The 24,240-nt window shown below is 57.8% G+C and overlaps 1 protein-coding gene across 3 annotated transcripts in view; it reads left to right on the top strand.

The window, feature by feature from the left end:
* Positions 1 to 21,509, top strand: part of RGMA (repulsive guidance molecule BMP co-receptor a) — a 44,484-nt gene extending 22,975 nt beyond the window's left edge. For all 3 annotated transcript variants that reach the window (XM_027083158.1, XM_027083159.1, XM_027083157.1), the window contains 2 exons: positions 11,185 to 11,702; positions 19,114 to 21,509. In XM_027083158.1, the coding sequence (XP_026938959.1) occupies positions 11,185 to 11,702; positions 19,114 to 19,830 (1,235 nt within the window). In that variant the 3' untranslated portion in view covers positions 19,831 to 21,509. The remainder of the gene's footprint in view (positions 1 to 11,184; positions 11,703 to 19,113) is intronic.
* The last annotated feature ends 2,731 nt before the right edge of the window (positions 21,510 to 24,240 follow it).

Below are 24,240 nucleotides of genomic sequence, written 5' to 3'. Positions count from 1 at the left end.
GCAGCGTCAGCCAGTAGGCTGGTGTGTGCCACACCAAGGGGCCTGCAGGGCAGAGCCCTGGCTCCCAGGGAGGGCGGGATGTAAAGTCCTGCAGATGGTTGGTCCCTTTGGCCCTGAGGATGAGTTGGAGAGTAAGGAGAGGGTCTATGGTCTTCTGGTTTAAGAAGGGAAACCTCTGCAAGGTTGGAGGAATTGCTAGCAGTCACCCCAGTGCCCAGAGGAGAACTGGGGAGAGGTGATCCATGGGCTCAGATAAGGTTGCTCCATGAGATGGGGAACTGGGGTCCCGGGTCTCTGTGGAGGTGAGAGGATTGCGTGGGGACCACTTTACATGTTGGAGGTCATATGGGTCCTGCTAAAATTTCCCTCTCGGATGCAATGTGCAAGGCCCTCAGCAGAAGTGGGCAGAAAACCCCAATTTATGTTTGGTTGAGTGATTGGGGGTACCATGCCGTTGTAATGCTTGGCTACACTCAACCTGCCTAAAACTGAAGGCACTGTTTCTTCTAGGGTAACCAACTCATCTCAGTGGACCCAGGACTTTCCACTGTTTTAAAATTGAGAGTCCCGTGTTTTTAGAAGCCCTCTGAGTCCTGGGCACACCAGGATGATGGGTCTCCCTAGACTCTCCTCCTGTCCCCTGGACTAGTGCCTGGCCTGTGTCTGTTAGACCCCACTGCCCAGAACCGTTAAGTCCTGGGTGTGAAGTGGCCTCTCCCTTCTGTCGGTTCACCCGGCGCCGGGCCTCCTTCCTCCACCCTTTCCTGCCTGTTCCCGTTGTCACCTGCAGGCAGCTGAGCTTGGACCTGCCTCCCGGGTGCCCCACCCTCACGCTCCAAGTTGCCAAATGAATCGCTCTAAAACGCATGCTCGGGCACTCACAGCTCTCTGTGGCCCTCTTTGGAGCATCCAGAAGGGAGGACCCTCTGGCATCTGGTCCCACACGCATCCCTGGCCTCATTCCCTGACATGTCCCCAGGCTCCAGGCCCCTCCAGGTCTCCCCATACTCTGTCACCACCCACCATACCTTAACGGTGGGCAGCCCTCAGGCCTTGCTGAGGCCCCTGCCCAGTTTGGAATGGGAATGCCCACTAGATTATAGCCCAAGGCCAGTGCCGTCTCTCCAGTGACCTGGGTACCTGTCACCTTGGCTGCTGACGCCTGTGCTTCCTCTTGGCCTTGTTGCTTCCTGGGTCTTGGGTGTTTAGTCCTCTTCTAAATCATTGGAGCTGTTCATAAGGGCAGGAACCCCATGTCCTGTTTCTTTATACCCTTCTCTTTGCTCTGCACCCCAAACACACCTGGCACAGTCCTGGAAACTACAGGACCCTTGGGTTTTTTGTGTGTCTGTTTGTTTTCTGCTCAACAGGCAGAGACCACAGGGTTGGGGTGGGAGATGTCCAGATACCCCAATCTTTTTTTCAAAAAATTTGTTTCTGCTTATAAAGACAATACTCATTTTTAAATCTAAAGACCGAAAAGGATAAATAAGAAAATGAAAATAACGCAAATTCCAATCTCCCACAGACTACCATCACTAATTGACATTCATGAATAACCTTCAAGACAGAAAACCTTCATATTGTTTTCTCCAAAATATGATCATTTGAAGAACAACAGTTTTTAAAGCTCTTCCGTTTATCGAGTGGCCACATATACCAGGCACTCTGCTAAATACTTGAAATATGTCACCTCATGAGATGGTCACCCCTCCCCTGTGAGCATCGTTCCCTCTGTATCGATGAGGAACCAGAGGGTCAGAGAGGTTGCCTGACATCGCACAACTTAGTGGCAGAGCCAGGAGTAGAGCCCAGACCCCTGCCCTTTTCCGTATACCAGGTTTTGGGTAAACACTCATTAACGTGCTATGTAGCATTTTACACTTGGAGCTATGTAGCGTATAAGGCTTTAAGGTGGGGGGAAAAGAATAAGAAACTTTGGAGATACAATTAGACAGCAGAATGAAGAGTGACCATGCTCTTCCATGGATCTCACACTGTTGCCTCTTCCCAAAGGCCCTCTCTGCTCCCTGTCTATCCCTGGCTTAGCGTTCCAAAGCACAGGCCACCCAGCCGTAGGTTGGGAAAACAACTTTGGCAGAGCTGTCATGGTGCAAATTTTCCCAAGTCAGATTTGTGTCTTTTGGGTTTTGCTTATTTATTCATTTCACTCACTACTTCACCTGGGCAGTCAGAATACCGAGACGCCTATTGAAGTGATCCCTCTGCGCCCAAGTCCCTGCAGAAAGGAGCCCATTATTGTTCCCCATGCTGAGGAATGTTCCATGAACACGGGCTCACGCTCGTGTGTGCACCAGCCAGGCGTGTGCCTTCCCAGTGCATGAGGAAGGTGGAGGAAGGCCTGCCTGCAGATGGAAGTGGGGGAGAAAAGCCACTTCAAATGAATTTTGACCCGGAGCAACCAAGCAGATGAGCCCAGGGTTACTAGAGGCAGAACCGGAATGGAAAACTGTCACCTCTAGAGCCAGTCCTAGACTCAGGAAAAGGGGTTATGCCTCCAAGTAGGAAGCCCAACTGCTCGCCTACAAGCTTCATTTATACCTGAAAAGTGATGTCTTTGCCCCTACCATCCTTCTTGTGGAACCCAGAGTCGCTTAGTTCTCTGCCCTAAGGCAGGGTGGTCTGGGCATGGAATCCTGTGCCTGGCCCCTGCCCGCCATGGGCCCTTCTAACCCAGAGGAGCCCGTAGCTGCCTGACTGCAGGGCTGCTTGTGGCCTTGGGCCCGAGGGTGAGCACATGTGCTTTCTAACGTCCTCTCAGCTGTGGCTGTTGATCTGCCTCCGTGTGGCCCCGGTGGGTGTGCCCTTTTCCTTGGCACTCGGCCTGGTTTCTTGCAGCGACTTGGCACGTGTGGAGGCTGGGACAGAGCAGCCTGGCTGGGCGTGACGAGGGGGCAGCGCCTCCTGCCTCAGCTTGGTGAGTGGCACTCGGCCACCTGTGCCCACACTTAGCAGTGAGTTAACCGCTGCTCCCCCATCTCCCCTCCTCCACTCCCTAAGCCAATGCAGATTCTCTGAGAAGCTTCCTCCTGCCCCGGGCTTTCTTCTAGGGTAGGCAGGTCCCTATAGGAAGCCCCTGAGAAAAGTCCCAGTGCTCTCAAGGGGCGAGAGACACTTTGGAGTCACGGGCTAGGTCGGTTCCTTGGAACATTCTTAGGCTGAACTGGGAGGAATGCCTCTGAGGAAAGCTGATCGCTTCTGGCTGCCTGTGGGTGAAGTAAGGTAGGGTCGGCTGCACCTGGTGCAAAATCCAGTCCCTCACCTGGGTGTGTTCCTCTCGGTATCTGACGCCAGACACCTGGATGGAGCGACACAAACCCGGCAGCCACAGGCATCTCTCAAGCAGAGAGACTCCAGAACACTGGCCCGGCAAGAGCTTGCCAAATTCTGGCGCTAGATCCATCCACTGTCCCCTCCCAGCTTCGGTGCTAAGGGACAGGAGAGGGTGGAGAGCTGTCCACTGCTGCTGCTGCTGGTGCCCAGCCTGGGTCTCCCACGGGGCGCAAGCACATTTCCCACCTCTTTTGGGACCCACATCCCAACTCGTTGCTAAGAGGCGAGCCCCAGCATCGGCGCTGCCTGGGACAGGTGGGCAGTGAGGACAGGGGGCGTCTCAGGCTTCTGTGCTGCTCCTTCCACAGAGGCTGTGCAGTGAATTCTCTTTGAAGCTGCCCTCCCTCTGCTCTGCCTGCTTCTGTCCTAATTAAAGCCATCGCCTCTTAATGTTATGCCACTTCCTAAAATAGTGTTCTCATCATGCCAGGTACTTACTGAAGGTTATCCAGCGGACTCCCCACGGTCAGCGGGATCTGGTCTGAAATCCTTAGGCTGGCGTATCGGGGTCCAGTCAGGAAAACAGAAACCACATGGGGTATTGCCACAGAGGGAACCTGATACAGGGGATTGTGTCTAGATGGGCGTGGGAGGACGGAAGAGGCCACAAGGGACCACGGAGGCACACACAGAGTTGCAGGAAGCGACTTCCACTCCTGGGGCTGGAGGCACAAAGGGAAGAGGACCTTGGGGGCCCAGGGCTCGGAGGAGGGCCGCTACCTGGCTGGTCTGGCTACTTCGGAGCAGCGGCTGGAGGGGAAGAAGGGCCAGGGCTGGGTGGTGGTGCTGAGGTTAACCTGGCTGGGCCTCGTCTAGTGCTCCCCGGTGGTGCAGTCTAACAGGGAGCTGGGTGAACGGGGAAACGGGGTTTGCTGCATCCCAGCCCCACACAGAGCGGAGAAAAGCAGTTTGAAGCTGAACGACATTTGCTTCATCGCCGGCTTTCACTCGGGGCTTCCGTGCCTGGCCCCAAACTTGCGGCCACACGCTCAAACATCCGGCATTTCACCTCCGGCCAGTCCCAGCAGTTCCGGAGCCACTTGGGCTTCTGGACCTCTGCCCTGCATCACCTGTCAAATCCCACTGCCCTTCAGGACCTGGTGGAAAGGCTGCTTCCCTGATACCCTCTACGCCTCCATCCTTAAGTCTGTGTTCAAATGAACCGTGTCTTCTTCCCTGCATCCCAGGGGTCTGTGTAGCTGACTCCACCTGAGCACAGAAACCAACTGGGGCTTGTTCGAGGAATGGCAGGAAGCACCGTGCCGGGCACCTAGTGGGGTCCAGAACCTTCAGCAAGTCCATGAATCCAGGCAGTGACCCTGTGAACCACGGAGGCAAAGCCAACGTGACTGTGGGACTTGCCTTCAAACGAGCCGTATACTCCTTTAAGAAGAGGCAGGTTTTTCTCTCTCCCGGCTCACCCCACCCCTCCTACACAGCAACTGAAACCTGATCTAATCCCTTTGCACGAGGGTAATTTATTGGTCTTTTGGGCTTTTCTTGGTGGCAAATTGCATTGTCTTTATTCCTGGGTTCGGGCTGAGGAACGGCTCCTGCATTCCTAAGACTCCTTTCTCAGGGCCGAGCCTTCACACCCCATGGCGCTCAGCAAAATAAGTTTTATTGGGCTTCTTTGTTATGCAAACAAGCCGGTAATAATCAGGCTATTATTCTGAAAGATTGGGCTTGATTAACAGTTCAAAGGAGGTCTCTGAAAGCGGCTAATGCCGCGCTGGTGCATAAATATTTTCATCCTTCCTGGGTTGGTACAGCTGCAGCTTCCAGCTCCTGGCTGCCGCCGCCCACCCCCTCCCCCATCTTTCTGCTCGGAGAGGAGCTGGGTTGCTATTTAAAGGAAGAGAATTAAGTCAGACAAGCCGTGTGTGGCTGTGATTTCTCTCTGCTGCATCTCAGACCATGAGGAAGGCAGTCTGGAGCCCACCTCCTGCAGAAGTGAAAGGGTACAAATGTGGGGTGCCGGAGCACAGATGCTTTGAGCGTAGAGTGCGGGAGTCAGAGGATTCTCGGGATTTTCAGGCAGGAGGTGGCACCCTAGCTGGGGCGTCGATGGTTGACAGTTCAGTGAGCCCCACAGAGAGGAGTGGCCAGAGGGTGAGACCAAAGAAGGTGACAACAGGGAAGCCTAGGGGGCATCTCCAGTATTTGCAGGGTTACATTTGAGCCTTTTCTGTGTGGCTCTAGAGAAGGGCCAAAGCCCCACGGATCTCCCTGGGGGGCAGTTGTGGGTCCACAGCTGGAGCTGTCGAGAGCAGGAGGGGCCAGCCCTGCCCAGCAGAGTCCCAATGGCAGTGGAAGCCGGACGCCCACCGGGCAGGGATGCTGCAGGCAGATTTCCTGCCATGGGGGCTGGCTGGAGGTACAAACTGGTGACCTGTGGCATCCCTCAGGCCCCAGGTTCTAAAATTCCATGGTGCGCCTCGGGAAGCCCACATGGAGTTTGGTCGCCAAGTGATCATTAGGTAAAGTGATCTTAACAAAGTCAATTGCACAGAGACGTGGGAGGCCTGGCCCTAACCGCACAAGTTGGGAGCGAGCGGGTCCAGTGGTTGCCCAGGGTCCCAGCCTGCACCCCACCTTTTGAGCCAAGTGTCCGGCATCACGGGGCGCCGGAGGGAATCGGGATTCCTGGGGGTGAGTCTGGCTGGCCACTGTCTTTGCAGCCTCTGCATTCTCTTCTGTTTGTTCCCTAGTAGCTAATCCCAGAAGTTCTACGTCTCAAGAGACTTGAGTCAAATCCAAACGTGCCTAATACGCTTCCGAGGAGCATGAAGTCTGTGCAAGGGTCTTTGCACTTTCCTGGGTGTCTGAGGTGGAGCTCCAGGTACCAAGGGTCAGGAGGGGCCCTTTGAGAGCCCCCGGTGCCTGAGGACGCAGCGTCTGAGATGGAAATAGGAGCTCAGGAGAACTTTAATCACCTGGCCGTGCGCACATGGCCTGCCGTGGCACCGTGGCGAGGTGGCCGTCTGCAGGCGCCAGGCAGGAACAGGGCAGCAGGCCGCCTTCTGTCGCACTGAAAGCACCAAGGAAGCCGCGCTCAGAAAAGCTTGCTACCTCTTCCCACTCATACGAGTTGCAGTAAGATGTTTCAAACTCTCGGACTTTCCTCTCCTTGCTTCTTCCTTGAACACTCACATCAGAAAAGCGCAAGGTTTACTGCCTGGAATTCAGGTCTGTCTTTCTTGTTTTTTTTAAGATACAGCACATAAAAATCAGCCCCTCTGGGGTCTCTTTGGCAGGTGACGCCACAGTCCAGAGCTTTTCCTTTTGATGCTGGGCCAGGTTACATTCAGGTCCCTGACCTGGGTTGGGGAGCCTTCAGTCTATGATTTACTGGAGTGGAACACAGGGCGGCAGGATGACTCCATGGGGGTTAGGGCCCCTTGGCTCGCCACCCGTGGGGACTGTCCAGCCCTGGCATCCCCGGCACCCTTCCCTGAGGCCCCCAGGAAATGATGGCAGGCGGGCCTGGGAGAGCTGCGTTACCACCTGGAGAGAGGGCAGAGGGGATCTCCCCCAGTTCTGGTCCCAGCTCTCGTTACTCTCAGTGGCCTCTTATACACCATCCCCCACCCTGATCTGTAGCTTCTCCCTCATGATGGGAGCGCCTGGGGTTCCTCTTAGACCCTTAGGAAGATGTGCAAGGCCCAAGGGTTCGGGACAGCTGGGGAAACCCAGGACATCGGGGAAATGTGGGCCCAGGCATCATGGTCCTGGACTGATCCAGGTGGGCTTTGGGGCTGGGCCTTTGGGTGTGAGTGGGCAGTGGGCAGGAAGAGCTGGCCAGACCCAGCTGATCTGAGTCAAGGCAGAAGGGCAGTCGGAGCGCCAGCCAGGGCCCTAACCCGAGGAGGAGGGTAGAGGGCTGGGAGCAGTCCCTGGGATTCGCTAGGGAAGAGGCAGAGGGAGGGCCCGGCTCCCATCCAATGCCCTTCCATCCCCTGCCTGGTGACTTAACCTCCGACCTCACAGGGGGGTTGTATCTGTCCCCTTCTGAGACCTTTGTCGGGGACCTTATTTGTTGAGTGCCCACTGGGTCCCAGGCATGCCAAGTACATCTCAATCCTCAGCAGCTTCTGAGGTGGGTGTTACCTCCACTTCACAGCTAAGGAAACTGAGGTCAAGTCCAATTCCCACAACTACTCGTAGGGGACAGAGTGGGACTTTGGGCCAGACACCCTCCCTCCGGCGCACACTCTGCCCGCCATCCCACGCGACCAGCGTCGCCTTCAGACTTCCCCACTTTTGGCCCAGCCCTGGACGATCGTATCGAGAATGTTCTCCAGAGGGTTGAGAAATGGGATTGGCAGGACTTCAAGCTCAGCCCCTCTACCGCCACCGCCCCGCCGCGATGGAGGCCGGAGGGAGGCCCTGGGTGCGAGGGCAGCGGGAGAGCAACCCCTGTCGCCGCCTGCGGGTGGTGGGCGGAGCTGCCATGCGCCCTCAGGGGGTGGCCGGTTGCTACCTGTGGCTCAGGAGGGGGCGGGGGGAGCAAGGGGCGGAGCCACGGTGAACAGAGAGGTGAAAGGCCTTGTCTCCGAGCGCTGACAGCCTGAGTACCCCGGGCTGCTCAGTGTTGGCAGCTGGGTCGCAGCTGGGCTTGCTCCTCGAGAGGCCGGTCTCCTCACTGCCCCCTCTACCTGCAGCTCCCCCGCCCCCCGAGAAGATGCCCCGTTCACACATTCCAGACCTGCGGGGGAGCCGGGGGGGGGGTGACGGGCAACTTGGCCCCTCTGTGACGGGCTGTTGAAGAGAAAATGACCCCCAGAGCACCTGACAGCGGTGCAGACCTCAGGCCCACTGGGCCCGGCGGAGGCAGAGCCCGGTGGTTGGTGGGCACATTCGAGGAGCGCGGCTCTGAACAGATCCACTCGATGACCCCAGGGCACTTCGGGGACTCTATCTGAGGGCACCGGAGTGGGATTTCGGTCATGCATTCCAGACACACCAGAGAGCTCTTTAGCTGAGACACTGCTCTGAGCCCAGGTGTCAAGGCTGTGCAGACAGCAGACCCCCCGTCGCCCGTTTGGGGGGAATAGAGCCACACATGACGGGGGTCGGGAATGGGACGCCCCCAACGCGTCCCACACTGTGTGCAGGTTGGCCCTGCCCTGGGCAGCATCCCGACCCCAGCCTTCAAGCCCCTGCCCACCCCTGGCTGCACCCTGAGAAACAGGCCCTGGAAACCAGTCTGTGGAGGCAACGCCGCGGAGCGTGTGGACCATGGGCCTCCTGGCGGGTGGCAGTCTCTCAGCGTCGCAGGAGGGGTCCTCAGGGAGAGGCTGTAGCCCACCTGTGGCGGAGTGTGCCTTTGAACCACCCAGCGGCCGGTGGAGGGAATCATGAAAGTGCCAAGGTCGTCCGAGGTCTTGGCATTGCCAAGGGCCTGGGCTCTCGGGTCTGAGGGGCTCGATTCACATCCTGCTTCCTCCTGACAGTGGAACCTCAGTCCGTCTCCCTGAGCCTGGCTCTGCTCTCTGGGAGGCGGGGATGCTGTAGTGCCCACCTGTGAGGCTGCCCGGGGCCCTGAATGAGGTGAGGCCTGCAGGGCCCAGGCCACTGAGCCTGGAACAGAGTCAGTTAGCTGGGACTTCAGTCTGTGCCACCCCAACTTGGCTCTGGTGGAGAGCTGAGGCCAGCACAGCCCTGCGTGTGCTGCAGTGGTCTGGCTGTAAAGGGACGGGCACTGTCTTTTCTGTCTTTTGGGCAAGGTGAAGGCCAGAGGGGGACCCAGGGCTGGTGGGCCAGTGGGCAGTGGGCAGAGCCAAGGTAGCTGCCACTCAGCATGAGGCCCGAGTCCCTTTGGGGTAGTTTCCTCTGAGATGCCTACCTCCAGAATTCTGAGAAAGCAGAATGGCAGGTCAGCTCACCTGTAATCACCGAGGCTACCGGAGTGGGCATTACGGGGAGGCCGCAGACCAGAGGTGGAGGGTTGGCAGCTGCAGCGGCCAGTTCCCCTGACCTGTGTTCCTCCACACTGCTCGTTCTCCACGGCATCCTTTCCACACACACCCCCACCTCGAGGCCCCCTTTACCGTCTCCCACTCAGGGCACAGTAGCATTTGCCGCCCACAGGGATGTTAGGCCCTTGGGCATCTTCTACAGGTTGGGAAATCATGAAGATGACGGGGCCGGAGAATCTTCTAGCCGCCTTTCAAAGGAGACCTGGGCCAGGAACATGGCTCTGGGAGGGCGACCACACGGGGGGTCTCCCCGGACGGGCACCTCTTCACAGCGGTCACCCCCTATCGTTTACCAGATCTGCTTCTCTAGGTCAGCATGCTGCTTCCACTTAAAATGGGAAATCTGTAGCTCTTCTATCAAATCTGTTTTATTTTTCCTAATACATATTTAAATATGTGACTTCTCAAGTGAAAAGAAAAATGCTCACCCAGATACCTCCTGAAATGACCTTGTTTACCAGAGGTGTGACAAATACAGGTCAAGTTAGGGGAAAAGCCTGAATTTTAGGACAAGCACCGTGTTTACCAGATATACTCGGGGCAAGTCACACCAGCTCCAGGAGAACGGCGCCCGCACCTGCAGAGGTGGGAGAGCTCCCTGAGCTCGGTGGCCCAGGCATCCAGGTACGGGGCCTGGCAGCACAGACCAGGGCCACACAGGGCAGCTGCCTGGATGGTTCTTTTGCTAGCCTGCCCTCATATACTTCTGTCCCTGCTTTCTGGCACAACTTGATTTTATAGGTAAAAAGCCAGTAACAGAGAAGTAAACTGACTTTTCCAAGGTTAAGAGCCAGATGAGTGGCCGAGCCAGGAGTGGCTGGAGCAAGCGCCTCCTTCCCCTCTGTTGATTGGGCTGAGACACCGAAAGCTGCACCTCGCAGCTGGTCTGCCGGCCCCTTTGCACCTGGAAGCCTGTTTAGAAACGTCCCTCCTGCTGCCACTTCTGGTCACTATGGGCCGTGCAGAGGAATCCAGGAGGCCGGGAAAGGGCAGATTCCATGTGTCTAGGTACAAGATGCAGGTGTGTTGAGGTCACAGTTCTCAGGCATGATAATTATCTGTAGCTAATTATCACTAAGTTCTCAACGCTTAAAGTGACCTTAAAAAAAAAAAAAAAAAAAAAGCATGAATTAGAGTCGATCCAAGGTTGCCACTCAGTTGCCTCCCAGCTTGCTCTCCTGAGCAGAATAATGGGGGGTGGAGCTCCGGAGACCAAGAGGGAAGCTGCCTTTCATCTGCAGACAAAGTGACAGAACCAGGCCCTCTGTGACCAGGGCTAATATAATGATCACACTAGCCAACATTCATTGAGCTTCTGCTCTGTGCCCGGTGCCGGGATAAGTCCTTTAACACTTTCAGCAACCTCATAGGGTGGATACTATATTACCCCATTTTCTAGATAAGTAAAATGAGGCACAGAGAAGTTAAGTGATTTGTACAAGGTCACACAGTGGCAGAGACCAGAACACATACTGAATAGTGGGGCTTAATTCCCTGCCAGATTTCTTTTGCTGTGCCGAAATTCTTGGCGGTAGTTGTGAAAGTGTCAACAGACGCCAAAGGCCCAAGGGTGGGAGGAGAGCTTGCGGGGTGGGGGGGCTCCGGTAGTCCTCCGCCAGGCCTTTCAGCCTGCAGGTCCGCAGGCCTAGCCACTCGGGGTCATTACGGCTGCACAGAAGAATCGGGAAAGTGGGAAAGGCAGGTTCCGCGCCTGCAGGAACTCTTCCAACGCCTGAGATGAGGCGTCCTTTGTCCCTTGCACGTGTCCCGCAGCCCTGGCCCACGGGGGTGGAGGAGGCCTGGGCTCACCACTCCCAACATGACAGCGCCTCCCTTCCTGTATCCGCAGCCACCTCCTCGTGCAAGATCCTCAAGTGCAACTCTGAGTTCTGGAGCGCCACGGCGGGCAGCCACGCGCCGGCCCCGGACGACGCCCCCGAGTTCTGCGCGGCGCTGCGCACCTACGCCCTGTGCACGCGGCGCACAGCCCGCACCTGCCGGGGGGACCTGGCCTACCACTCTGCCGTCCATGGCATCGAGGACCTCATGAGCCAGCACAACTGCTCCAAGGATGGCCCCACGTCACAGCCGCACCTACGCACGCTGCCGCCGCCACCGGGGGACAGCCAGGAACGCTCGGACAGCCCCGAGATCTGCCACTACGAGAAGAGCTTCCACAATCGCGCGGCCGCCCCCAACTACACGCACTGCGGCCTCTTCGGGGACCCACACCTCCGGACTTTCACAGACCGTTTCCAGACCTGCAAGGTGCAGGGCGCCTGGCCGCTCATCGACAATAATTACCTAAATGTGCAGGTCACCAACACACCGGTGCTGCCTGGCTCAGCCGCCACCGCCACCAGCAAGGTACGGGGGAGGGGGGCCGGGGGTGGTGAGGCCGGTCACGGCACCAGGCCCTGCCGTCAGGAGGGCCCGGACTTTCCTCCCCCCGACCCAGACGCCCCCTGACCCGCCATGTTCCTCTCGTCGGTAACTGAGCAAATTATTTAGGAAGGAATGTCCTGCACGTTCTTTGTCGTCAGGTGAACTACCCTGGAGCCACCTCTGCCCTTTGCCCAGAGTGCGGTGTTTCTGAAACTGCTGCTGTACACCGTCCACTAGGGGTCTTTGAAATCAGCCTTCTGGCGTCAGAAGCTAGCACACAGGCATAGTTTGGGGGTGGGTCTGGGTTGCGGGGCGCAGGGTAGAACAGGATAGCCAAACCTAGCCTATATTAAGGCATTTGTGAATGCTTTCCCAGTGCAAGAGTAAACGTTTAGGAAACTTAGTTTCTGTTGTGTGCGTTTGTTCATGTGCGTGCACATTGGGTCTAGCTGTAAGTAAGATGGATTTCTTACTAGGGTTAATGGTCCACAAAGTTTAAAAACACTCCCAGAGCATTCAGTTTCAAACTTCTGGGATAGTCTTTTCTTGCCCCAAACTATATTTTCGTAGAACTCCAGTGTCAAATCCCAATAAAGGGGGGCCGATATGCAGGTATGTTTCTGTCGTTATCATCGCGGAGCTTACTGTCCAGTGGGAGTCAAACCCCGTCCCAGACAAGCGGACCCAACAGCCTCCTGGAGGTGACGGTCCTGCCCAGGGGTTCTCATTGTGGCTGTACGTTTACGAACCGAGCGGATTTTAGAAGATAATGGTTCTGGACCCCCCAGGCCGCTCTGACACCACATCTCTGGGTGGGGGTCAGATGTGTTCTTTTTTTAAAACCCCCAGTGATTCTGGGGCGTGGAGGGTGTTGAGGACGCCGGTTGGAGGCCACGGCTGCTGGATGCTGCTGGTGCCAGTCGGGGCTGCAGGGTACCATCCTGCCCTTTGTCTCTGTCCCACGCTGACACAGGAAGGCTGCAGCCTCAGAGCAGAGAGGGCCGTGGTGTCTGGGCACAGGGAAGATGGAACAAGTGAGGACAGGGCATCAGCCCACTGAGCACGCCCAGGGCCACCCATGCAGTCCGTCTGTCCAGGGTAGCTCCGGAACCTGAGGCTCTAAGAGGGAAAGTGGCCTCCCCACCCAAAGTGCATTCGGCTGGGAACCAAGCTGGGATTTCACCGGAGCCTGGGGACTCCAGAGCCCAGCGTGTTCTCACTGCCAGGAGAGGAGGTTCCCATCTGGAGCCCCGGAGGCCACCGAGAGCCAATCATCTTCTGACCCAAGGAGGCTTCAGTGTCTGGGTGGCAGGACTCAAGTCCTACTCACAGAGCCACAGCCAGAGGCAGCCATGACGTGGCCCGTGGCCCAGGCAATGGGACATTCCTGTCCACTCCAGATTCTCCCTCGCATTTTTCCAGGAGGATCTCCCGTGACCTCACATTCAGACTCGGCCGGAGAACGTGGTCTCAGGTCCAGGAGGCTGGTGGACGATTAGAGTCCAGGCGTGGGGACAACTCTACCTCCCCGGGGCCTGGGCCACCAGAGCCCCTGGAGTTTCCGGTTTGGCAGCGGGTCTGTTTTCCCAGGAAGAGCACGTTGCAAGGCAGCGTGTGGGGTAGTGCCAGGCTGGCCCACAAGGGCGTTTCTGTTCCTTCTCGTCCCTCCATGCCCCAGAGGAGGACACTGAGGTGACCTGGCAGCCAGGAAAATTCCTGCCACCTCCCTCTGCTCCGGTGGCCCTTGCGTGCCCACAGGGGTCTCTTCCCGGGACCAGCTGCTGGGTGGGAAACAAGCAGGCCTTAGCCCCATGGATGCTCTTACAGGCCTTTGGCAGCAGGCCATGAAGCCCAGTGGGCAGCAAATTGCGGCCAGGGCTCCCTCCTCCCCCTCCCCCCTCTCAGCCCTCCACAGACGAAGGGGGGCCTGAATCAAGGTGCCGGCCGCCTTCTGTGCAGCGACCGCCTTCACCTACCCGCCTCCCTCCCTAGAGCCAAGATAAATGAATGTCTGGAGCCTGAGGCCGCGGCTTCCAAATTCAGCAGCAAACACACTGTGCAAGGGGGACCCCACCTCCCTGTCCCCAGCTGGCAGGGGGCACACGGGAGGTCTGAGGGCGTGAGGGGGCTGTGGGCCTCAGGAGGCCTACCCCTCCTGACAAGGGCGGTGTAAGCATCAGATGTGATAACAGACCTGGGAGAAGTTGTGGTTAGTGACCAGCAAGGGGGGCTTGCTGGCCCCTTTGACTGGGGGTGAAAGCTAGAGAAGGAGCCTTTGGGTCGCATACTAGTGGGTCCTGCAGGCCGGGATGAGGTGCCTGGGCTTAGAACCCCTGGATACCACCCTCAGCTCTCTATTGGCACACAGTGGGACCCTGAGCTCAGCGGGGCCGTCCACAAACCAAACGGCTTATTCATTCATTTGTTCTTGTATTCCATTCATTCACTTAGCCCACATTTTTCAAATGCTCACTCTGTTTCAGGCTCACTGCTGGGCACTGGCCAGCAGAACTGCCCAAGTAGGCATGGGAGCGCCTCCCTTCCTGTCCCAGCATGAAGCTTCCAGAAGGGTCTGGGGCTCTGCAGCAGAGCCCCTTGATCAAGCCAACCCATTTCCGCGGTGACCTAGGGCCACCTTGATCTTCCCAGCAGGTGAAGAGTTTTAGCAGCCTTCTCTTATCTCCCCATCAGCCAGGAGGCAGCACAAGGCTCTGCTGGAGGCCGGGCAGTGAGTCCGTGTCTGTGGCCAAGCCAGCTTCAGGCCTCAGGGCCGACTGGGGTCTCATGGTACCGGGGTGAGAGACATGGGTGGCTGGTTCCCCAGTGCCCTCGGCCTGCCTCTGCCTGTTCTCTTGGGCCTCCATTACTCAGGTGTGTGTGTTCCTTCGCTGATTCAGAAAACATTGACCAAACAGCTCTTCTGTGCCAGCCTCTGTGCTCGGCGACGCCTCCGTCTCAGCAGCTCCCAGGCTAATAGTGGAGCACAAAGATAGCCACAGGATGCTGGTGATGGGTGCTGGGGCAGCAGGATGCTGAGGGCCTTGGGGCGGGGCACTGGCTCTGCACAGAGCACCGGGGAAGGCCTCCTGCCTGAGCTTGCCCCCGAAGGACAGGACGGGAGGGGGCAGCAGCAGAGCCAGGCAGAGTGTGGGCTCTTATCCCCGAGGTGGTGGAACCTGGGCTTTTGTGATTTCCCATCCCCTCAGCCGTGGTGCCTTGCCCAGGAGCACGGTATTCTCACTGTCCAACCCTGCCTAGCCCTCTGTTCTTGTGGAGGGTCGAGATCTAGTGTTTCCAGCCCAAGCTGACATTTCAACTTCCTGTTCCCATGGGATTGCCTCCCATGCCCGCCCCCTGCTCTGTCTTCCTCTTTCTGGCTGCGCTGGGGGCACCCCGTTTTGAGCCTCAGGGAGGAGAGGAGCTCGGATCTCGGTGCCTCCCCCCACGGCGGCCCCCTCGCATGTTCCCCGTTGCACTGCCATTCCATCACACGGCATCCTTCATCCGCTTAGTCTGTGACATCACCTTCCACCCCCGCAGTGTGAGCACCGTGAGGACAGGGGTCTTGGGCTGTTTCCTCCCCTCATGTGGACACAGCCGCCAGCCCCAGGCCTGGCACACAGTTGGCGCTCCACGAATAGTTCTGATGATACTCGGGCTCTGCCCTGTGCCCAGCAGTGGAGAGGGCGCGAGCCCCTCGGGGAAGGGGGGCAGCCGAGGCGGGAGCAGCAGCCACGCCTGCGGCTGTGTGGGCAGTGAGCCGCCTGGCTTTCGACAGGCCCCCTTCATGCTGTTCCTTGTGGTTGAGTCCCTGGCACCGGTGCCAGGAAGAGTCAAGCAGCCTGTCAGCCTTCCAGGAGACTGTCTCTGCAAGAGATGGCGGTTAGAGCGAAACCAGCCTTTCCTGTTCCAGGGAGGCCGATGGCACTGGGAACGCCACCCCCCTACTCCCCCGCCCCCAGTGTCTGTGTGGCCCTGCACACCAGGCAGGGACACCAGAGCCCCTCATTGCACACCCCTCCCCCCATGGCAGGACCACCCACTGCCCAGACCACCCCGGCTGGCCCACCTCCCGGCCCTCCGCAGGCAAGCAGGCAGGCAGGCGGCCTCATCAGGGCAGCAGCCTAGGATGGAGACAGGAAGCAGCAGGAGGTGGATCCCTGTGAAGTCGCCACGTTCATAGGTCTGGGCAGTGAAGGAGCGGCACTTTCGTGGGGTTCGATGATGCGTGGGGCTAGGGGCAGAAGAGCCTCGTCCCGGGACCAGCCTGTGACCTCCAGGGAGGAGACGGGGAAGCAGAGCCCCGGGCTCAGGGAGCTGTGCACGTGGGCCTCCCGCTGTAGCCCGCTGTGGCCTCTGGCAGGGCCTCCGGCTCTCGACCTCAGAGCACCAGCCCCTCCTCGTGTCCCAGGAAGACCGCGCAGAATGCCCCCTGCGCACCCGTCAGGCCCCACAGGCGCGGTGCCTTGGCCCCAAGACTTCTAGGGCCACGAGAAGGCTTTCCTTCCTTTTAAAGTCAGAAGGAAAAAGCCAACATGATCCAACCTAGACTATATTAGTCTTTACGCCAATGCAGTCCCAAAATGCAGCGTCTTTCTTTTAAAAGAATTCTGCTGACCTATAGTTGACTTACAATGTTGTGTTAGGTTCAGGCGTACAGCAAAGTGAGTCAGTTATACATATAGCCACTCTTTTTTGGATTCTTTTTCCATATAGGTCGTTACAGAGTATTGAGTCCCCTGTGCTACACAGTAGGTCCTTATTAGTCATCTGTTTTATATATAGTAGCGTGTATATGTCAATCCCAATCTCCGCCACGAATGTAGTTTTTAATGTTTCTGACGGAGGAAGGGACCCAGCAAGGCCCAGGTGCCCTGGAGTTCCCAAAAGTCATGCTGTGGCCTGCCCCTCTCAGACTTCCTCTCATCCTTACATCTCTCAGGAACGGGGTGAGAAGGGCTGGGGTCTTCTCTGCGTTCCCTCTGAGGGCCCCTCGTACACTCCCTGCCTGGTCACCCCTGAGCTTTATACTGGCGTGAGGGGATGCGCAGAGCAGCCGTGAAACAGAGCCGGCGACACCTCCAGCCCAGCTCTTGCTACTTTGTGGGTTTGCTCAGCCTAGAACTTTCTGTAGCCCCTAGGCTGCCCCTCTCCAGTCCTTAGGCGTCTCAGCACCTGCTCCTGGGGCCGCCAGCCAAGGCCACTCCCTGCCGGCTTCCCCCTCCTGGCTGTGTCCCCAGCCACCCCGGAACTGCAGCCAGACACTCCCTGGCCCATGCCCCACCGGCACCTCCCCCTCCGCCTGTCTTGGCCGGCCTCTCCCTGACCCTCCTGCCTGAGCTGAGGTCCTGTGGTAGCTCTCCCCGCCTTCCCTTCCCCATCGGAGCTGCTTTGGGTTTCCTCTTTGGTTTCTAGCAAGTCTGGGGCCTCGCCTTTGTCATACACCCACTGTTCGGCCAGAAATTCCCCTAGTGCTTTGCTGCATTGCCCTCAACCCCGAGAGCTGTCCAGGCCATCTTCATGCCCCTCAACTGCCACGTCCCCCTGGAGTGCCCAGGCAGAGAATTCAGCCACGGCCGACCATACATGTCGTCAGCAGCCCCCCGCCCTTTGCTAGAGCCCCTTCGGCCTACAGACGTTATAGGGAGGTGTGGTACCCCAGCTGGTGAGGCCCTTCTTCTCCAGGCTTGGTGGCGGGGATGAGGGGACAGGGCCTGGGAATGGTGGCTGGGGGCCGTGAAGAGGTTGGGGCCGGGCCGGAGGGGGGTGCTTTTAGCGGGAGGTCCCAAGATGCCTGGGCACCATCTTGCCCCCATCGCCCCACCTCCTTTCCTGGCTTCAGGCTGAGAGTCCAGCAGGAACAGGGCGGGGGCGAGTTTCCCAGTTTCACTCCTGTCTCCACCCCATCTTCCTGGTTAGGGTTACGGAGGAAAGAACAGCCAGACGTCTCACCCAGGGTGACAGGGGAAACACATCACTCCCCGGACTGTTGGTCTCTTGTCCTTCTCCCAGGCCTCCCACCCTATGACTTTTTGGCCAAAAATGCCCAGGGACTGGAAACCAAGAGCCTAATCCCAGCTCTGCCTCTTGCTGGCTGTGTGACCTTGGGCAAGTCACTTTACTTTCTGAACCCGAATTTCCTTGTCTATAAATCCGAGGCAATGTCACCTTCCCTGCAGCGCCGCACAGGCCCAGAAGTAATAAATGCAGCAAGTCTGTGGTTTGCAGGAGGACGGTTACTGATGGAGCCGCTTAGCCCTCTGCTTCTCCAGTAGCTCAGCGCAGCCCCTCACCCCGGCTGCAGGCTCCAGCAGAAATGTGCCTCGCTGCTCCCCTGGCCAGGGCTGCCCGTTAATCTGGAGCCCCCGTCTCCCTTTTGCTGACTGGCACCTCCCTCCCCTCCCTCTGCCTCCTGCTACTGCCAAGGCCTGGCTGGGAGACCCCGCAGGGCAGCCCTGCTGCGGTGGCCTCTGCTGACCTCTGCCTGCCTGCCTGCGTGGATTTTGCCTGCTCGTTCTTTCTTTGAACATCAGTCTCTTCCACCTGCTGTTATGTTCGGCCTGTGGCTTATGGTCCTTTGGTTGTGGTCCATATTCGTTTCCTATTGCTGCTGTAACAAGTACCACAAACTAAGTGATTCAAACAGAAATTTATTCTGCTACCTTTGAAGGCGAAAGTCTGAAATGAGTCTTAAGGGGCTAGCATCAAGGTGTCAGCAGGACCGATCCTTCTGGAGGCTTCAGGGGAGAGTCTGTTCGTTGCTTCTTCCAGGCCTCTGCTGGTGGCCAGCATCCTTCAACTTGTGGCCACAACCCTCTGGTCTCTGCCTCTGTGGAAACCCCACCTTCTCTTCTGCCTCCGTCTTATGAGGACACATGTGATTACATTTAGGGCCCACCAGGATAATGTCTCATCCTTAATAAGTTAAGGATAATGTATCCTTCACCTAATCTCAACTGCAAGCTCCCATTTGTCATATAAGGTAACATTTACAGGTTCCAGGGATTAGCGCCTGATATCTTGGAGGCCATTCTTCAGCCTACTACAGTGGGTAACGACCTTTCATTTTTAATTAGCCATGCTTTTCTTGTTATGTTTCCTCTCTGTATATAGTAAATGAGCCGGTTTTCTATTTAGGAGAGGAGTATAAAGTTCCCTAAGTCAAAAAAATTTTTAAGCAAAAATGCAAATTGTTTTAAAGAAACATATTAAATGAGTAGGGCAGGTGGCACTGCACAGTGACCACAGTGGGGAAGGGGCGGTCTGGGACATCCTGGGGGCTCTTGCCATCCCTCCGCTCAGTCCAGAGCATTGTAAGTCTGGGGCTGGGCCTTGTCCCCTCCACAGTTCCTGGTACTGCCTCACCCCCTCTCTTTGCCCCCTTGCCCCACAGCTCACCATCATCTTCAAGAACTTCCAGGAGTGCGTGGACCAGAAGGTGTACCAGGCCGAGATGGACGAGCTCCCTGCCGCCTTCGCCGACGGCTCCAAGAACGGCGGCGACAAGCACGGGGCCAACAGCCTGAAGATCACCGAGAAGGTGTCGGGCCAGCACGTGGAGATCCAGGCCAAGTACATCGGCACCACCATCGTGGTCCGCCAGGTGGGTGGCTACCTGACTTTCGCGGTCCGCATGCCCGAGGAGGTAGTCAATGCGGTGGAAGACCGGGACAGCCAGGGCCTCTACCTCTGCCTGAGGGGCTGCCCACTCAACCAGCAGATCGACTTCCAGGCCTTCCGAGCCGGCGCCGAGAGCCCCGGCGCCCACGGGCTACCAGCCGCCAGCCCCGCCCCCTCAGCCCCCGACACCTTCCCATACGAGACGGCCGTGGCCAAGTGCAAGGAGAAGCTGCCCGTGGAGGACCTCTACTACCAGGCCTGCGTCTTCGACCTGCTCACCACAGGAGACGTGAACTTCACGCTGGCCGCCTACTACGCCCTGGAGGACGTCAAGATGCTCCACTCCAACAAGGACAAGCTGCACCTGTACGAGAGGACTCGGGAGCCGCCGGGCCGGGCGGCCGCCGCAGGGCTGCCCCCGGCCCCCTGGCCCCTCCTCGGCAGCCTTCTACTCCTGCCCCTGCTTCCTGTGCTGCTGGAGGCCACCTAGGACCGAGAGCGAGGCGTCACCGAACTGGTCGGCGGCTGCACGAGGGCCGGTGGTGGCCTCCCGGTGGCCCCGCAGTTCCTGCAGGGGTCAGGAGCCCCGGCGGCCACGCACCTCCGCGCTGCCTTGGGCTGCCTGCTGGCAAGGGCTGGGGGCGTGGGACGTCCCCTCCCCTCCCCCGGGGCCCGGGACAAGGTTGTGGTGACCAGTGCTGTGACGTTTGTGACATAGAGCTGTGCAGAGGGAGAGCTGCCCCTCTCCGCCCGCCCCGCCGTGTGAATGTGCAAATCAGAGCCCCTCAGGCCTAAGCCCTCACCCCAACAGAGACACTGGGCGTGGGCAGAGTCGACCTGCCCTCACCCCTACAATGCACTGAAACAGGCCCGGCTGACTGCTGCACGCGCATCCCGGGCCACCTGCGCCCACCCCACGCACACACACTCGTACACACTCGCACACACAAGGACAGGGGGCGGAGGTAGCCTCGAGGCTGGACCCCTGGGCCGGGCATCCTTTCTTCTTGGGCTTTAGGACACCCCCGGGGTGCTGCTTGGCATCTTTAGAAAACTAACGTAACCCTTCGGCCAAAAAGTTGTGTCCTCCTGGTGCCTTCCCGCCTGTGGCCTCCCTGCGAGCCAAGGAGAGACCACCGTGTGTGCCCTGGCTGGGCACAGGCTCAGGCCCCAGTTACCAGGCCCCGCAGGTGGGGGACGACACGTGTCGTCAGCACGTGCTCTGAGCAATGCCTGCCCTGGCGCCTTCCCCCACTGCCCATCCTCCTGTCCCCCGGTCCCCACTGTTCTTTGGAAGTCGAGTCTTTGCTTCTAAATGTGTAAACAGAGAGCCACCCCCTTGATTTCTGTTCCTTCCTCCGCAGCAGGTGGCAAGAGGCGGTGAGCAGGGGAACTGAGGCTGCAGGGTGCGGGCTGGAGACTCAGCGGATGGGGCCAGCTGGCCTGCCCTGATCCTCTGCTTTCTCCTCACCTGCCCCCCAGATCCTTGCTCCCTGCCCTGTCCACCCAGGTCTGCATTCTGGGGAGAGGAGCAGGGCCTGGAAGGTGTCTCAGCCTTTAGCATCCCTGGCAGGATCTCCTCCTTCTAGGCCTTTCTCTTAAGCCCCGTGGCCACACAGCCAGGAGACTTTCCCACCTCACGTCAGCCAAGCTGCCCATCCGAGGAGCCCCGAACCAGTCCCACCTCTGCTGCTGTTTCAGAGAACCCTGGGGACCAGCACCGAGCTGGGCTCCACTCCTAAAGGCGCGGCTGTGTCCCGGAGGGCGATCCTCCCAGAAGCCCCGCAGGCCCCACTGTCCCCGACCGTCCCTCTGCTGTTGCCCAGGGACCTCTCATACACTGGCCCGGGAGGCTGCGGACTGGTCCCTGCCTCCCCCTCCGAGAGGTTCCCTCTCTCTGCCAAGCCGTGGGCTAGGCGGGCAGGTGGGGGGGAGGCGCAGCCCCAGCCCCTCCCTGCTGGTTTGTAGATGGTCCCTATGTTGGAAGTAAAAAGTGAAGCACTTTATTTTGGTTGTGTTTGATCACGTTCTGCTTGGAAGTGGGGGCCCCTCACTGTGTCCCGTGTCTGCGACCTGTGTGGAGTGTCACCGCGTGTACATACTGTAAATTATTTATTAATGGCTAAATGCAAGTAAAGTTTGGGATTTTTGTTCTGTTTTGTTACTTTCTTTTGGACTACGTGTTGGAGTTTGTTATCTGAACGGACTTTGGTTCCTTTAGGGGTGGAGGGTTGACTTTGGTGGTGGCTGCCCCCTTACAGTGTATCTACCAGGGAAAGGGGAGCGGGCAGCGCGCGCACGCTTGTGTGTGTGTGTGCGAGTTGAGTGTTGTGAGTGCCTGCAGAAGGAGAAGCAATTAAACAACCAAAGCCCCCTGCTTCTCTAAAATTACTTTTTCTCCTTGTGATGAGCAGCCTTTGGGGCTTGAGGGGTCCAGGTTCCCTCGCAAAGCTGGAACCGTCTTGGAGACAGATGATCACGCGGAGGGAGGGACATGAAGGGCCTTCTGGGGTGAGGTTGGGTGGGCTGGCCTGGGATCCAGGAGGAGTCCATCAGTCTAGGACCCCAGATCTGGAACTGTGGCTGCCTCCCTCCCCAAAGGTCCCCCTCCTCGCCTGCAGCCCAGGGAAAGGGTGGTGGCACTGCAGAGGGTCCATCAGTGTGCACAGGACTGAAGCTTGCTTCAGGTCTTCACATTTCATCTTTTAAAGTTATCCAGGGTTTCCCTGGTGGCGCAGTGGTTGAGAGTCCACCTGTCGATGCAGGGGACGCGGGTTCGTGCCCCGGTCTGGGAAGATCCCACATGCCGCGGAGCGGCTGGGCCCGTGAGCCATGGCCGCTGAGCCTGCGCGTCCGGAGCCTGTGCTCCGCAACGAGAGAGGCCACGACAGTGAGAGGCCCATGTACCGCAAAAAATTTAAAAAATAATAATAATGAATAATAATAAAAAAATAATAAAAATAAAGTTATCCAGTGAGTCAGGAACAAATGCATGCCCATTTTACGGATGGGAAAAGAGAGACTCGGGGAGATGGACTGACTGGCCTAGGGTTCCTTAGCAAGGGCAGGGTCAACATGTACACCTAGGCCTGTTTTGCCCCCAAAGTCCCTGCTGTTCATACTAAATGCCAGGCAGCAGAATAGCAGCCCAGTTAAGCCAGGCCACGTCCCAGCTTCTCCACTTTCCTAGCTCTGTGACCTTGGGTGAGTCAACCTCTCTGAGCATGCATCCCCTCCTTTGTAAAGTGGGGAGTGTCCATCCCATAGGGTTGTTTGAAGATTCAGCGAGTTAATTCCTGTGAAGTACTAAGGACAGGGCCTGGCACACAGTGAGTGTCCAGTGTCGGTGTCACTATTACCCCAAGGCAAGAAGGGCTGAGTGAGACGGTGGGTGAAAGGAGAGGGGAGAGGGCCACGTGGACCCTGGAACCTCGGGGGGGAGGTGAACCGAGAAAACCAGAGAGTGAGCATGTACACCAATCCCAAGCCGAGGAGGAAGCTAAAAATAGGAAGGGAGAACTTTCTAGAGCCCTGTTCTTAAGCAGGCTCCCAGAGAGAACACAGGAGTCCGGGCCTTGGGAGGAAGAACCATCCTGGAAGGGACGAAACAAGGCTGGGACATCCCCACGCATCTTACCCAGTCACCCAAATTGATAGTCCTCTCAGCCTCACTGGGATGAAATGAATACTCATGCAGGGGGTGGGGAACCAACGAGGGCTGTTGGCACTTGGCCAGCGCAGAAGAACAGATTAGTGAGAAGCCAGGGCCAGGGCACACGGGAGAGAAAAAAAAAAATCTCGTTCACCATCAGATGAAAAAGCTGCGGCACTGGCCAGAAAAGAGTCTTGGTTTGGAATTTGTTCAGGACCCTAAACTTAACCAGCTGGAATTCTTTTCCAAGTACCATGCTACTAGTTGCCCTCAGTGAACATGGAAATTTGCATTTCATCATGAATATGGAACACAGAGTCGTGAGCTAAATGATTCCCAAGAAGCAGCTTCATCTTACTCCGCAGGCTGGGTTTGGAGCAGGGACGCTTCTGTGCCAGCTCAGCCGAGGCCAGTCAGCCTGGAGGTAAACGCATTAGCAGATGGAGCTGCGGGCCCCTCTCCGCGCTCCACCACCCCCGCTTACCGAGAACCCATCTGAGCCAGGCCAGAATGGGGCTCATCAGAGCAATGCCGGCGTGCAGGGTGGAGCCGGAGGTTGCACGGACTGGGGCCGGGGGGTGGGGGCACCTGGTCTCAGACGGCAGGCTGACTTGGCATCCAAACTGGCTCTGCCCGTCGCTGTGTGGTCTCCCTTGGATATTTTGAACCTTGGATTCCTTCTTTGTAAAATGGAATTAGGAGTACCTACCTCCCAAGGCCATTACAGAAATCCAATGCACTAACGCTCATAAATTGCCTTGCACACGGAACCCTGGCGCCCCGGCAGCATGCAGAGGCCACCAGAAATGGCCATCTCCTCCCTTTGCAACTGCCCGTGTTCCTCGATTCATTGGATAACTCTTTCGTGATTGCGGGTTCTGGGGGGATGCGACAGAGATCTGTACACACTCCCTTGCATTCTTGTTGGCGAGACGGGTCCCTAACCAAGCAGTTACATCAGCGACTGTCCCATGTGACAGCAACATGAAGGAAAGGTTCATGGGTCAAAGGACCCGAGAGAGATGCACCCCGGATCGGGGGGTGGTGGAGAGAAGCTTTCCTCTCCGGTAGGGTCAGCGGGGACCTCGTACTAGTTCACCTGCGTGAATCCGGAGAATGGGCCGTGCAAAGATCTGGGGAGAGCGTTCTCCACAGGGAACAGTGAGTGCAGACGCCCTGGCACAGCAGCAGCCCAGAGGGTGTGGACCGCAGGAAGCCAGGTGCATGGATCAGGGTGCAGGGTGAGGT

Source organism: Aethalodelphis obliquidens, unplaced genomic scaffold (assembly GCF_003676395.1).
Source record: "Aethalodelphis obliquidens isolate GAN/ISIS:26980383/991018 unplaced genomic scaffold, ASM367639v1 scaffold49, whole genome shotgun sequence".
In the NCBI taxonomy this organism is placed as follows: domain Eukaryota; kingdom Metazoa; phylum Chordata; class Mammalia; order Artiodactyla; family Delphinidae; genus Aethalodelphis; species Aethalodelphis obliquidens.
This window is presented reverse-complemented; position numbering and strand designations above follow the sequence as displayed.